This window comes from Danio rerio, chromosome 23 (assembly GCF_052040795.2).
Source record: "Danio rerio strain M-AB ecotype USA chromosome 23, GRCz13ab, whole genome shotgun sequence".
Lineage (NCBI taxonomy): Eukaryota > Metazoa > Chordata > Actinopteri > Cypriniformes > Danionidae > Danio > Danio rerio.
Window position 1 is genome coordinate 27,803,909 of NC_141043.1, and position 16,644 is coordinate 27,820,552.

Consider the following 16,644-nt stretch of genomic DNA (forward strand, 5'->3'; position numbering starts at 1 on the left):
TATATTTGGTTTAATTTAAGTGTAATTTAATTAAATAATGTATACATTTATTTATAAAAAAAATATTCTAACTTAAAATTCAATAAAACAGTCTAATTAAATTATGTAATATAGCTTTTTCATTGAAGACCAAAAATGAGATATGATATAAATAAACAATGCATAAGTAATATGTAAAATAATGTATTGGCAACCAAGCCACATGTTAGAACAGTAGCCATCTAAAAAGACAGGAGTGTGCAATTATTTAGCAAACCGTTTATTTTAACATAGACTAATAGTCTTTTTAACCAGTCTGTTAAACAGTTTCAAGCCATTAAATCTTTGAAAGGACTTAAAATAGTTTAAGTCCACTTTGCAATGTCGGTGTATACTGTAGCAGTAGTGTACTGTATAGCTTTACTGTTGTTCTTGGTGTTACATAATATGGTGCTCAGCTGTAGCACTGATTAAATAAGCAATGACAAATTACTGGCATATGATGAGTTATTGTAAGAAATAACCACTTTACTGAATGACGTCCTGAATAACTTGTTTTGTAGTAGAGGTTCAAGGTAAATGACTGTAAATTATAATCGAGGTAGACGGAGAGCGCGTGAGCCGAGCGCGAGTTAGCGAATTAGCTAAACTGCAGCCACAGCTAAAATTAAAACAAATGAGGAAACAACTCCTCACGAAAATGAATGCCATGATCATATTAATTTAAAACTTTACAAATTAACAACTTTTAATGTACAATTTAATGGTGTCAATTCTCTAAAGGTCAGCGAGAGGCTACGGTTAAGTTAAGCAAAAGCACTCACACGGGTAAATAAAAAAGATCCGATTTTAACTTACCTTTGCAGAATTTCGGGATTATTTCCCGAAAGATTGCTTTGGATGTTGTTTTTTAAAAACAATGTCCTCCCCGTATGGTTTACGTTCTTTTTTTTTTCTTGACATCCAACGTGAGTCTTCTTTTTCCCTCAGCTGTTGCCACTTCATTATAGTTTAATCTGAGAGACAGACGCCCCTATCGAAGACGATGCAATCGCATCCAGCGTCTACTGTGGACTAGTTACTTTTCAAATGTGTGTGTGTGCTTCATGGATTCCACACCAAGATTAATTCTGATTGGATATTTTCTAAAAATGTCCTTCAGTCACATTCTTGACACGTTTTTATTAGTCATTAAAAATGTCAGTATATTTTTAGTTGTTATCATCACTTAATTTTTTATTTAGTGTTCATCTAGTTTTCGTCTGTAGAAACGTTTCGTCAGCGAAAATAACATTGCTTTGGTGCAGGGCTGAAATTAAACAGTGTCAACACAGAAAAGCAGCACAAAAAACAACCAACTACAAAATGCAGTTGCTTTTAAATAATTGGGAACAAACCTCCACTGTTAACAGCTTCCTGTAATCTACAGTAACTTACTGTAAATCAATTTCAGCAGGAATACTGTATTTACATCTACAGCACCATTTCTTGCTCTATTTGTATTTACAGTATTGTATCTCTTACATAATATGCAAATACACAGTAATTTCCACAGGGCAACTTTAAAATACAGTAACATACTAACTGTCCTGCAGTAAAATACAGTTCATAATTCAGTTAAAAACTGTCACTTAAAAAAAATCGTTAACAGTGTACAAGAAGCTACATACTGTAAATAATTGCTCCCAACAATGAATAACTACACAAATATAGGCAGTTAACATAAACGAAAACCCATCTTGGCGCCTTCACCATCTGCAGTGAATATGGCAGTGGAGAAGAAGGCCTGCGCTGTTCAGGCCCACAACCTGATTAAGTCCACAAAGTAGGCCCGAGGTTGGAGTCAGACAAAATAAGTGTCAAGTGAGCGTGCTGCTAATTATGCCTTGACTATTACCTGGACTGACAGCAAGAGAATGGGAGGAGAGGGGGTGGGTCCGGAACATTCAGTCAAGCAGAAAGTTCCCAAACGCTGAGGCTAACACAGGTCAAGTGATTTGGCGCCTCGGGTGTATTAAAGCTATTTACAAGAGGCAGAGGGATTTATGGTGCTTTTGCACAGTCTGTTCTTTTATATGACCTGGCACTAGGTGGTCATGCTTTCTGACCCACTCAATCATTATTTCGACCCAATAAAAATCGTTCTTTTCATATGCATTTAGGTTGTTTTAAAGGAGCTAGAAGTGTTCTGCGAGAGAATTGCTTCTCTGGGGGCAACATAATCTCAGTCAGACTGTCTTTTTTCATAATGACTCTATAAATAACATGTGAGCACAAACATGTTTTCGTGTGGAGTTTCATAGATATACAGTGGAGTCCACAAGATCTGAAAATCAAAGCGTTATTTCATAATCGATTGTTATGATACTGATTGTCATGCTTAGATAAGAACAGAAGGTGCTTTTTAAAGACTTTGCAAAACTCAAATCATTTTTGACATTGATCCTCTGAACGGGACATTGGGTTTGAAGCTCAAGATGAATTGCTTAACAAAAAAACACTGAACAAATTGCAAAAATCATGCAGCCTATGAAACCCAAAGAACTAAGCAAACAGTTATTCTGAAACTATTTAGTCAATTTTATTTAGTTCAAATGTATGAATTATCCCTAAATAGCTTTTGGACATCAATACTTTTTGTTATACAGTACATATTTTACACATTTAAAAGCAAACAAGTCAAAGACAATGCTTTTATATTGCCAAATAATTCAATGTAAATGTAGAGCTTTTATCCAGAGTGACTTATAACTTAGGAAAATGTAAGTAACCTAAGCAACAAACTAACAATAATATGCAAATAGCATGACAATTTGATAAAAGTGATTTTGTTTACATTTATAAATTATAAAAGAATACATTTTTAAGAAAATATTATTTTTTAAAGAATAAAATAATATTTGAGAAAAAAGTGAAAAAATATAGTAAAATGTTATGTTTATGTTAAAATTAAACAGCATACTTATTCAGAATTGTACTTATTAAAACATTAAAAAATATCACCAAAACATCTTACTGTCAATAGTGGTTTAAGGGAACAGTTTAAAGATTTAAAATGACAGTTAGCATTTGGGGCTGCACTGATCCTTAACTTTTTATTTTATTAAATGATTCGTTGTAAATATTCCTTACAAGATTTTTGTACATAACTAGTATTATATTGAACGACATTTTAGTGTGTCTCTTTTGTAAATCCTAATAAAATATATAAAGTTAATGTATTTGAAAAAAAAAAAAGACATGGAGGAAAAACTGGAACCACAGAGTGAAAAGTCAGAACAATCCATGAGCTCATTTTTTTGCAGCTTGGTTATGCTTCCATCTAGTGAACATAAATGATCATTACAGAAACAATCTAACAATAGTAATACTTTTAGAGAAAGATTTTGTTAGTTTTTTCTTTTAACTAATATTAGTATATTTGACTAAATATTATTTCCAACATGTTCTCAATATCTATAGCAGTGGATACTGTAAATACACACAATCACACACACACACACACACACACACACACACACACACACACACACACACACACACATACACACACACACACACACACACACACACACACACACACACACACACACACACACACACACACACACACACACACACACACACATGTTGTACATACACTGAAAAAAGTGGTTCATTGCAAATTGCTGCTAACAATTTATATTGAACATTACTAAATTCATTTTTTTTAATTCAGCCCATATAAATTGTTTACAACCGCCTTTTAAATGTAGTAAATCCAATGAATCATTTTCAGAGTACACATTATATATTTACATATAAATTATATACCTCAGATATATATATTTAATCAATATAATAATTAATAAATTAATTATTAATAAATTAATAATAATTAATAAATTAAATTATTATAATTAATATAATAATTAATAAATTATTATCTCATATATATATATATATATATATATATATATATATATTTCATAGTCCTATTTGCAAGAGTTTTATATATGTAAGCTCCTAAATCCTATTGCATTGTTCTGGCTATATAAATAAAATTAAATTAAAAATAAAAACAAATCTGCAGGCTGAACTGAAAATCAATCAGATCATACGAATATTTATTCATATTATTCATGTTTATTCTATCATATAAATTTTTTCATTGAAACAAGCAACTTTTATAAAACTCTTCATCACAAAATCAAAATTTGGTCATCTTTTACTCATCCCACTTGTTCCAAACCTCTTTGAATTTTGTTCTTCACAAAGTAAGATATTCTGAAGAATGTTGGAAAACAGCCATTGATTTCCACAGTATTTTTGTTCATAGAATGGATGTCAATGGCTTCTTTTTTCCAACATTCATCAGAATATCTTGTTTTGTGTTCAACAGAGGAAAGAGACACATAAAAGTTTAGTATGATTTAAGTGTGAGTAAATGAAGGATCCCTTTAACTTATTTGATTTTTTTTTTTTTGCTGCATTTTTTAAGTAGATTGAACATAATATAAATAAATGGTCAACATCAAACAAAAATCTGCCTCTCTGTTCATGTTCTTGCACTTTGTTTTAGATTTCCTCAGTGACAGATAATATAGATTGTAATGACCACAGTGTTGAATTCTGACATTTTGTTTCCGGATATTTGGTATTGAGCTCAGGCTGCGTGAATCTTAGATAGAGCTCATCTGTCTGTCAAAACCAAAGGTCAGTTTCTTCAGTCACTTAACCCGAAGAGCTGATCGACAAGCACAGAGACGAAAGGTTAAACTGCAGGGAATGAAGAAAATAAAAAAACACAATATGCAGTAACAAACATTAAAAAATACATTAAAGTGTTAACCTTGCGAATCACACATTTTCCAGTTCTCAGATCTTCTCTTGTGAGAATTGAGGAAAATTGAATTTGTTTCTCATGCAGAGAGATTTAATCAAAATAATCATAAACCGCAATATGAGAAGGATTTTCTCTTTGCATAATTCAGTTTGGCGTTCAAGGGATCTTCAATTGCATTTTGCTTGAAATGAACCGAGTGCCATTTCAGTGGCATTTGCATAACCAGGATGATATGATTTTCACATTCTTGTATTATAAGTTTCAGATTATGCTAAGGTGATAGAGCTCTTTCTGTGACAGTTAGAACCAGGTTTACTGTTTGATTCAGAATAAACTACTTTAAAGCTGCACAATATCTTTAATACATGTCTATTTTTAAACTGTCTTTCCTTCTCACAATTACTCTACAGAAAGCATGTGATATGTGTTTATATATTAGACTAGTTGGGATTGATTTGATGGGAAATTGAGTACTCTGTGTTATGTCACAAGGACAAATTAATGTGGCTATTAAAGACTTATCTAGGGTGGGTGTGGGAGTTGTGAATTTAGTTTATGCTAATGATTTATCACGGTTTAGTTTTTAGTTTAATTAAATAGCAATTAGTAATTAATTAATTAATTAATTACTTTTAATTTAATTAATTAAATTTAAAAAAATAAATTGCTGAATTAAAATTAAAGTTGTCACAATGAATCATGCAGTCAATGAGAGAATGTGTTCATTATTTTGAAAGCATTGAAGAAAAGGAAAAGGGGATTGTCTCAATGCACAGTGACTTTACTTAAGACAAGTACTAGTCACTTCTCACAAATAGTAACTGAGTTCGTTTTTTTACATAATTATAAAAGTAGATAATTGCCAGGGAAAGTCAATATTGCGTTAAAGTCTAATTATTCAAATGACTATAAAATAAATGTAAAACATTGTACACTGTTACCCATGCAAAGAGATAAGTTGCACGGTACATAAACATTCGATGAGGAAAATGAGGGAAAATTAGTTATATATTTCCAGTTGCAAAAGCAACCTTTGAACTTGTTGGATTTGCCCTCATTATGATGCCTGGTTGTTGGTGTGTGCAACATAATTGCGTGTGCTTGTGTGCGAACACCTGCACTACACTGCCTCTAATTGGCAAACAATAGAAATGTACTTTATATAAGCCAATCATTCTCAGTTACACCACGTTCACAGACACACCAATCATCATCATCACTGGTTGTCTCACCCCAGCTCTGAACACACACACCCACTGCAGAGAAAGAGAGGTTCTATGGCTGAGATGGTCACTGCTTGCATCTAAACTGCTGCTGTGTTCTCAATGATAATAACGCGCATTTTATTGTCAGTATTTTCAGTAATGGCATTATAACGAGAGATACAGTAATTCATTTGATTACTAGTTACTGAAAAATAACGCTGTTAGTAACGCAGTTCATTTATAGCGCTTTAATTACCATCAATTTAGTTAAAAAAACATAAGAATTGTGTTTTTTTTACCCATTTTAAATTAGTAGCTTTAACAAGTAGCAGGAATAATTTTTTGAGTGCATGAACCATGAAAAATGTCAAATCACTTGTTGCAAAAACAACTAAACAGAGAAAAAAAATGAATGATGCTACAAAGCCTAAATAACAGTCAACATTTAAAGTAGATCACATACATTTTTTCCCCCAAAATTGTCTTAGATCAACTTTGTTTTAGATCAACAGTTTTAGATCAACTTTGATGAAAGACTTTAAACCATGTCTAATGTTGACATTCCCCAGGGGTATGAATACTTTCGGGCTTGACTGTATAAATAATTTATAGCATTTGAAGATATATAGTATATTGTATATGCATTGCATGTGGTGGCACGTGGCGGCGTGGTTAGCACTGTCGCCTCACAGCAAGAAGGTCGCTGTTTCCAGTCAAGTGTGGGCCAGTTGGCATTTCTGTGTGGAGTTTTCTCCCCGTGTTTGCTTAGGTTTCCTCCAGGTGCTCCGGTGTCCCCCACAGTCCAAAGACATGCTGTATAGGTGAATAAAATTAGCTAAATTGGTTGTAGTGAATGAGAATGCAAAAGTGTATGGGTGTTTCCCAGTACTGGGTTGTGGCTGGAAGGGCAACCGCTGGGCAAAACAACTGAAATAGTTGGCGGTTCATTCCGCTGTGGCAACCACTATGAGGCTGAAGGAAAATGAATGAATGATGTATAGGATGTATGTACACTCTATATTTTCAGAAAATAAATTATAGTTAAATTATAAATAATATTAAATTATAATATTCTTCTTATTTGAAGTATAAAATATAACACAGTTGAATGTTTTGTTCAAAATGCAATTCCAGAGAACTAATGACTTTGAGGTTGATCATTTATTTCAGGGTAATACTGTATATCATTATAAGTTTCAGTTGTGCTGTTTTAGAAGGTCAAACGTTGCATGGTGTACTTTCTAACCACCAATTTATGAATTTGTTTAAAAAGGTTGTCTGTATTAGATAATTTGTGTTTATGTGGCCTAGCTTCTAACAGGCTCTTAATTTGGTTGTTTACTGCCATCGTTTTCCATGAGGAAACTTGACATCCATGGAACATTGGGAGTTTTTTTTAATAATGGAAAGAAAATGTTTCTTTTAAGACATGTTTACTTAAATCTTTTTAACATTCTTAAGGAGGATTTTTCATTTGCATAGCTATGAAAGCTACCTAACCTTTATTTTAAAGCGTTTACTTTTGACACAAAACTACAGAAACAAACATATGCAGTATCCTATTATACATCAGCATATGTTTTTTTCTGCATTTCAGTGATATTTTAAGCTTCTCTTTGGAGGACGGAGAGAGGCCGGAGACACGTGGCTCCTCCCTCAGTGTTAGTAAAAACATTCCAGCCTAGTGAGAGAGCCAGCGAATTTGAAACCGTTAAAGTTCCCGTTTCTGGTCCCTTCTCCTCACAAGCTCTCATATGCTCATAAGAGGACAAGGACATCCCAAAAAACGCTGCAGAACAGCAGCCCCGCTAAGTTTGGAGCACTATTTCATTTTCTGGAGTACTTGAAAGCCTTCATTTTCCAAATCCACCATGAAAGCCACCATATTCTTCCTTCTCTTGACCATTTTAGCTCATTCGAGAAGCCAGTACCACTATCAGGGCCTGATGAACTACTTGGAAAACAGGATGCTGGCGATGGAGGTAGGAGAAATTTAGTTTCTGGCCACATTTCAATATACTATCCAAATAGTTTCAGACATTTTACTGAGATGTTTACTTTTCTAATACACAAAAACTCAAAGATAAACAATGGTAATGTAGATCATTACATTTACAGTTCATTACAACTATTGTTAATACCTGTCACAGAGTTTAAATATTAAGATAAATCAGCCAAACATGAAAACAATAGCTTAGATCAACTGTTAAATCAGAAAGAGCCACTGCTGACTCCAGTCTTTTATAATAGTTTTTTTTTTGTATACTTTGTTGAGAAAAGTTGTTTCTCAGAGCAGAGAGTCAGACCCCTGACTGACAGAATAGCCGCGCTCAGCAGTTTCATTCTCAGTGAGGCTGAGCTGAAAAATGATAAGACTGACTCAATAACCTAAATAATTACTCATGATTAAGTAGACACTTCATTAGAATAATGAATTCATTCAATTTATCTTTCATAATGTAGACAGGCCAGCCTTGATTGCCTGAATCAGCAGGAGTCCATTCAGCTATAAAATATTGAGTTTGAGGTACACATGACTTTTTTTTTATACACATTTGTCACAAAATTTGATTTATGCAAAAGAAAGTTTGTTTTGAATCAAAACCATGCAATATTGAAGTCAGCAACAGCAGCTAGCCTAAAGCACTAGGCTCCTGGGTTGATACGCCAGATATATTCTGTACATATTTAATGTCAAAAGTAAAAATCTGGTACAATATTTACTTTTCTATAGTAGCACATTTTTGAGGAGCATCTGAGCATACTTCTTTTGTAGCTCCTGCAGCGTATTCAAAAGTCAGTGAAGAGAATGTAATATACTGCAAAGAAAACTGAAAACATTTTAATTCGATTTTTTTGAGAGAACTCTTTTTTCGCATGGATGCATTAAATTAATCAAAAGTAAGTCTTCCTGACAATGAAAACTTTAATAAATAATAAGAAACTAAATAAATAAAGGAGGCGACACATTGGCTCAGTGGTTAGCACTGTCACCTCGGCTGGGTCAGTTGCTATTTCTGTGTGAATTGCATGTTATCCCCGTGTTCGTGTGGGTTTCCCCTAGGTGCTCCAGTTTCCCCCGGTCCAAAGACATGTGGTATAGATGAATTAACTATTGAATAAACTAAATTGACCCTAGTGTATGTGTGTGAAAGACTGTGTATGGGTGTTTTACAGTGTTGAGTTGCAGCTTGGAAGGGCATCCGCTGCGTAAAACATATGCTGGATAAGTTGGCGATTCATTCCGCTATGATGGTGACCCTTGATTAATAGGAGGACTAAGCCAAAGGAAAATGAATGAATGAATGAATAAAAAAGTACCAATTTTAAATTGTTTAAAGTGTATCTCAAAATATTACTGTTTTTATCAGTAAATCCAGTCTAGGTGATCAGAATGGTCTTTCAAAAATACTTTAAATTTTACAGAGCCTTGAGTTTTTAAATAGTTCTCTCTCTCTCTCTCTCTCTGTGTGTGTTAAATCATAAAGACCTTATGGTTTTAGAACTTTTTGTTGAATATTGAATAAAAAATGCCCAAGAGCTTCACTAAATATATAATTCAAGGTTGTTTTAGTATTAGAGCTTAAATAAATTTTCCTGGTTAGCATGGTGTTAACAATCCCCAAGCCAGTGGTCAAATTACATTATGCATGGACATGTATACTTTCAACAAGTAAGTCAATGGAAGCTGTAGCACAAGAAAATAAAGATGTTCTCCCACTACAAGTAATATATTTAATTGAAGAGTCTTCAATATTTCTGACTCCTTTTATACTCCAACTGTAAAGGAATTTGTTCCCTCAAGTCCTTACTAATACCCTCAGACATCACTCCATCCCTGAATCCAGATAACAATTCAGGTAAACCTATTAAATAATGAACAAACTTTCTTCTTCAGTAGCCTGGACACATCGTGAAGAATTACAAAACAATTCTGCACCATTACCGCCAGCAGGCCTTTAATACTGCACAGAAAACTCTAGTCATCAAATTTAGTTTAACATTGGAAAGAATTTGCATGCAGTGCAATGATCTGATCATCCTAACCAATTACGAGCATTTGTCATCATTACAGGAACGCATCGCACTCTGGCATGAGCAGAACAACCGCTACAACTCTGACCTGAAGGAGTTCAGACAGCAGGCCGCAGATCTGTTGGAGAAACTTAGCAAAGACCACAGCAAACTGCGGTCCGACTTGGAGGGCGCAGGTGCAAGAGTGGATCGAGTGGAACGTGAGATGGACTACATCGAAACCAAGAATCCCCCAAAGCCTTGTGTGAAAGCAGCGGACAAAATGGTGGAGCAGGATGCTGTCATCAAAGAGAAGAAGAAGGAAGAGTTCTTTGAGCTGTCAGGTGAGTCGTGGGAATTGACTTTTGACAGCTCAGGCTCTACTTTTGATGGTGTACTTTCAGTTTTAGCCTTGATATAGTCTTGGATCAGGGAGACTGGCTATATTTAGCATGTCGCCGTCTGGTAGATGAATTTGGCTGAAAGGATTGGAGCTTTTACTGGAAAATCGTAACACTTGAAACTCAATTGGAAGAAATGTATAGCTGTATGCAACAAACTACTTTTTAAAGCAACTAAAAAAATCTACAGTTACAACTTTAGCAATGTGAAATATATATTTAGGCAACACTTTAGTTTAAGGATGAATTCTCACAATTAATTTTTAGCTTATTAGCTTCCCATTAGTCATATTTTGACTGTTAATTTGTACTTATAAAGTACATATTCTACATGGTCTTATTCTACCTGCCTAATCCTACCCAAAACCTAAACCCAACTACTACAGTAATGACTATTAATAAGAAGAGAATTTGGAGTTTATTGAGGCAAAAGTCATAGTTAATGGCTTGTTAATAGCAAGAACATTGTATGAGCTATACTTCTGCATCCTTGTTTGAATAATTGCATTAAAACAACTTTAAAGCAAGTTTACAGTAGCAGTCGCAGAAGAATCATCCATGCAAAAATTGTAACACAATCAATCTCAATTTGTGAGAATCAAAAGCTGCAAAACATTGTTTTAAACATTAAAGAATGGAACAGTTTTACAATAATAATGTTTTTGAAGTATATAAAAACTCATTTCATAAGCACTTTAAATTTGACTAAGCATTAACATTTAAATGTGTGTGTACTGGTTTTGGTGGTTTACAAGGACAAATTGTTCTGTAATTACATAGGTATGACATAGTTGTAGCTTATTATGGGAGTTTACGATGACATGCCTGATGTCCTTGTAATTAAAAACTCTTTAAAATAATACCTAACTGTGTCATTTCACATTTAAATTATGCCACAAAATTACTGTGAGGGTTGGGTTTAGATGTGGGATGGCTTAAGGTCATATAATAATATAAAGATTTAGGGATAATGGAGGTGAGGATCCATGTGCAGCTTTATTAAACAGAATAGTCAGGCAGGCAATGGTCAAAACAGGAGCAAACTGGAACATACAGGTAATCCAAAGCCAACATAGGCTCATTCTGAAAATGTAGTCCTCTGGAGATCGGAAATTATCTGGCCAGACATATGTATGGCTGAATTTCATCTTTAAAATGAATGCTACGGGTGGTATTACGCTTTTCTTTTTTAAGCTTACTAGCTGACCGCTTACCTTCATATAGACAGCTTTCCCGCTGTTACCAGTTTGTCCAGTTAGCTCACAATGTATTTCTGCAGACTTGAGATGCAGAGAGAAGTTGATTACGATGACAGGGTTTGAGTCTGAGGAATAACGGTTCCAGAAAGCGATTAAGACAAAAACAGAAGCCCAAAAATATAAATAAAAATAAAATAAACGAAGTCAATCTGTGCTTTTGAAAACATTATTTGTTTGGTTTAGGGAAGGAGAAGGGTGGGTCAGTCAATCGGTCAGTCAGTCATTCAGTCAGTGAAACAGTCATCTGACAACTGCCTCTGGTGGATTCGCAAAAACAAAAACTGAAAAAAAAAGAAAAAAAAGTGTAGCTTCTGGGATGTATATGATGTCCCAGAAATGTATATAGAGGTACATTTTAGAATGAGCCTAGGTTGTCCAAAGCAAAGTGAAAAATGCAGGCAAATGGTCGTGACAGGTGGCAAAACAGCATAAAACAGTGTGCAAAGCGAAGGTCAAAATCAAGGTAGGCAAGACAAGGAAGGCAGACAAGCAAGTTCAGCAATGATGTGTGTGTGTGTGTGTGTGTGTGTGTGTGTGTGTGTGTGTGTGTGTGTGTGTGTGTGTGTGTGTGTGTGTGTGCTGTTGTTATATTTCGTATGATTAGTCCATCATGAGCTTTCAATTGTGTGTGTGTGTGTAATCAAGGGGATTCAAGAACTGGTGTGTGTGTGAGGTGCATGCCAAGAATTGTAGTTTATTAAATTGGCAGATGTGTAGTTTTCCAGCAATCTGCACAGGCTGGTGATCTTGACAAATAAGCATTTTTACAGCATAAAATGCATTATGCCTATGGAGAGTCCCTGTAAACCACCAATACCAATATGCATGTGTGTTTATGTGTAAGTGATAAACAATACAAAGAGCAATAAAAACAACTATAACAAATAAATTAAAAAAATGTTTATAGGATAATTTGCTTTAAGCTCTACTTTTGATCATGTTTTTTTTTTTTATTTATAGTCTTGATATAGTCCTGGATCAAGAAGACTGGCTAAATTGAACCTACTGTTGCGTGGCAGACGGGCTTGGGCAAATTGTTTAGACATTTCTTTGGAAAATTGTAATGCTGGAAGAATTAATAGCTGTGGTTCGAGACAGAATGATACACTGTGCTTTAAAACTTTTTTATGTTTTGAGAACAAGCAGCCCAATTACCTATACTGAGATTGAGCTATAAGGCCATGAGATCAGTCTTTGCTTTAATGCTAGAGACCTTGGCTTATAATGAGTTTTTATTTATTTAGAGAAAACAAATGCTGTGTCCTGTTAATTAGGAAACAAGGAACAAAGAATCAAGGCAATCAATTCACTGGATTAGCTAAAGGGCTTTAGGGGTTTAGATGTTACAAAATTGTTTGTAGTCACTTTTGTCATTCAGAATGTTGAAATCAAAGCATGTAAGTGTAGATGTGTTTTTTTTTTGGCTTTCTGACATTGATCAATTTAATCTGTTCATCCATGTCAAACTATCCATCCACCCACATAACCATCCACCCACATAACCATCCACCCATCCACCCATCCATCCATCCATCCATTCATTACAAAGGTAAGATTTTTTTTTCCCTGAATTTATTTGATCAAATGCAGTAAAAGAGGAGTGGAATATCATTAGGATTAAAAATAACTTTTCCTTATGTACTGAAATTGTCACATAACCAGCGATCGCTCTCCAGAGATCGCTGGTTCTCACACGAACTCTATGGACTACACTTCAGCCTTCTTCTGGACTACATATCCATACATGCACTTCTCCCAGACACTCACGCCTGCTAATTCATCTAGCTTGATTACACTCACCAGCTGTACCTTGTCAGAGACTGATTACACACCATTCATAAGCCACTCATTCACCCATCCAGTTTGCAGAGTCTTGTTTGCTTTATTGTGACATTACAACGCGTTTCCCTGTCTTGTTTTCTCTGTGTTAGACCTTAGCCCTGTATTCCCTGTTCTCCTGTTTAGCCGCCTATCTTGTGACCTGTTGCCTGTTAATACGACTACGATTTTGGATTTGCCTGCACATACCTGTTGTACCTGATTTGACCATTGCTTGCCTGACGCTGAATAAATCTGCATATTGGATGTTACCTCAGTTGTATCTGTCACTCCACCTTGTCGTTACAGAAATATTGCGATGTCACATGATCATAATATACTGATATGCTGAAGAAGATGATTTTTGTCATGATTACTATTATAAATGTAGAATTTTGTTGAATTTTTTTAACATTATTTCATTATTAAAAAAATCATTATTAAATGTCATCATATTACATATTTTTTTAAAATTTATTTTTATTAGCTTTATTTTTATTTTTAAATGATTTTATTATTCCAAAGTTTTGAACATGATCTATATTACGAAAACATTTCATTAGCAAAAGTAAGCACTGGCAAGTGAATGCACAGACTAAAAGTGAACAGCATTATATATTTGCATATATTTGCATATTCTTTATTATAATCACTGCAATTAAAAAATGACTTAATTTGTTTTTAATTTGTTTTAGTTTTTCAGTAGATGTCACAAGGGGAATCTTTTAAAGCCCAAAATGTCTCAATAAAATGTCTCTTATGAAATGATGTATATTAAAAAACGTTCCCGACAGCCTGTGAATTATAATGAAGGATGAGTATTAACAATCCTCCTTGTTAAATTTCACACAATCCTCCCTAGTCTGCACATTTATAATAGCATACATGACATTCAAGAGAGGATCTTTCATTTCTGTGGAGGCTTACAAGGCAATGTCAGCTCTTTGCTACTTCTATTTTAACTCGTTTTTGAAAATGTCCTTATTATGAGCTTTCAAATACTACCTTTCATGCAATGTGTAATGTGAATGGCTGTGACTGCAAAGTTTAATACATTAAAGTGTATATTAAAATTAGTGTCTTTTAAGGCAAGGACGCCACAAGTAAATATGGTAAATATTGATTGATTACAGTAATAACTGAAAACATTTTATGTATTACAAGTTTTCCAAAAATGCTATAATAAGGTGAAGTGGACAAGGAAGTGAGCATCCAAATGCAGGGTTAACTATACAGACATGGTCAGGCAAGCAACGGTCAACACGAGGGCAAACAGATGTACAGAGGCAAATCCAGAGATGTAGTCAAGCAACAAGCAGATGGTCAAAAGGCAGGCAGCAGACAACATAAACAAACAAAACAAAGCTATGTCAAACACAGAAAGGCAAGGGACATGCGTCCTAATGTTTAGGTATTAGGTAGGATTAGGGATGTAAAACAAGATCATACTTTATAAGTACTAATAAACTGTAATAATATCTTATTAAATAAGCTAGTAGTAAATGATATGAATTGTTACCTAAACTAATGTGTTACCATGCACAAACACTCGAGGAAAAGCCAAAAAGGGTGTTTTTTGCATGCAGTGTCTCATCTTCAATTAAACATTTTTTTTTTTTCTGAATTGTTTTGGTATTAAACCTATTTTATTTCTATGTTTCTTTCCATTGACAGTGTGTGTGAACATCATATCCAGTCTCAAAGCAATGAAGATCCTTAAGAGGTTAGGAAGCCCTAAAGGTCTTTGGACCAAAGATGCCAGGTCTGCAAAAATCTACGTCTTCAATGGAACGTCTGACAACACGCTGTATGAGTTCAGCTCCATGCGAGAGCTTTCTTCATCGTCAGGCGTATCCAAAGGCAAGCAGATCACTGTCCCCACTGCCTGGAACGGCACAGGTCATGCAGTCTACGATGGCTTCCTATATTATATCAGTGAAAGCTCAGAGCTCCAAGTGGTTAAATATGACCTGACGAACAGTTCGGTTGCAGACACAGCGGTTCTTCCAATGGAGGAGCGTAGCCCAGTTTATCAGCTTAATCCAGAGACTCTTGTGGATCTGGTGGCGGATGAGGATGGGTTATGGGCACTGTATCCAGCCGGAGACACGATTAATCTCGCCAAGATGGACTCAAACTCTCTGGATATTGAGCAGATGTGGGACACGGCTTGTCCGAGGAGCAATGCTGAAGCTGCTTTTATAGTCTGCGGCACAGTTTATGTGGTATATAACACCAAGCCTCCGAGCCGCTCGCGTGTGCAGTGCGTGTTTGATGTGAATGATATGGTGAGCAACGGAGAGGCTCCTCTGATTTATTTCCCCAGGCGTTACGGGGCCCATTCCAGCCTCAAATACAACCCTGAGGAACGTCAGCTCTACGCTTGGGATGATGGGTATCAGATTCTCTATAAACTAGAACTCAAAAAGAAGCTATGGGCGGTTATGCCACCGCCTGAGGAATAGTGGCGGTTTTTAGCTCTTTAAGGGGCTGCTTACTCAAAATGGAAAATTCTGTCATGATTTATTCACTCTCGAATTAAATTAATTGATAAATGACTAACATAACAGAAGATATTTAGAAGAATGTGAATTACCAAACAGTTTATGTTCTTTATTGACTTTCTCACAATAAAGCTTCTTGTTCAAACTACTTATTTAAAGTTAGATGAATCAACACAATTGTTTAAAGTTTTTTGGGCAACAACTTAATTGCTTTATGTTCAATACACTTAAATTTATAAAAGAAATGAAGTTAATGTAATCAATTTGTGTTGGGACAACAAGAAGGATTGCAAATATTAAGCAGACAGTCTAATAATACTAAAATGAGAAGTATTTGGCATGTAGTTTAATGCAAATTTTAGTCAACAAAATGCAAAAGGGACCATCAAAAGAAAGTGATACCAAACTCTCTTTAAATAAGTAGTTTGAACAAACAGCAAACATATTTTTCTAGTGTGCTATGAACAATAGAATACTATTAGTTTAGTCACATTGTCAGATTTTTCACCACTTGATGATTATCAGATTGTAGCCAAAATGATGAAATATTGATATTTTGTATCAACAGAAATACTGAAATAATAATAACAACAACGGTAATAATGCTATAAGTCTACTGTATCAATCTTTTCATGTGTT

General features: G+C 34.6%; 1 protein-coding gene across 1 annotated transcript; it reads left to right on the forward strand.

Moving 5' to 3' along the window:
• The first annotated feature begins 7,751 nt into the window (after window positions 1-7,751).
• On the forward strand, window positions 7,752-16,136 carry olfml3a (olfactomedin-like 3a). Its single transcript, NM_001045857.1, is given in 3 exon segments — window positions 7,752-7,991; window positions 10,085-10,367; window positions 15,176-16,136. Coding segments are annotated over 3 exon segments (1,185 nt in total). The 5' UTR covers window positions 7,752-7,880; the 3' UTR covers window positions 15,967-16,136.
• The last annotated feature ends 508 nt before the right edge of the window (window positions 16,137-16,644 follow it).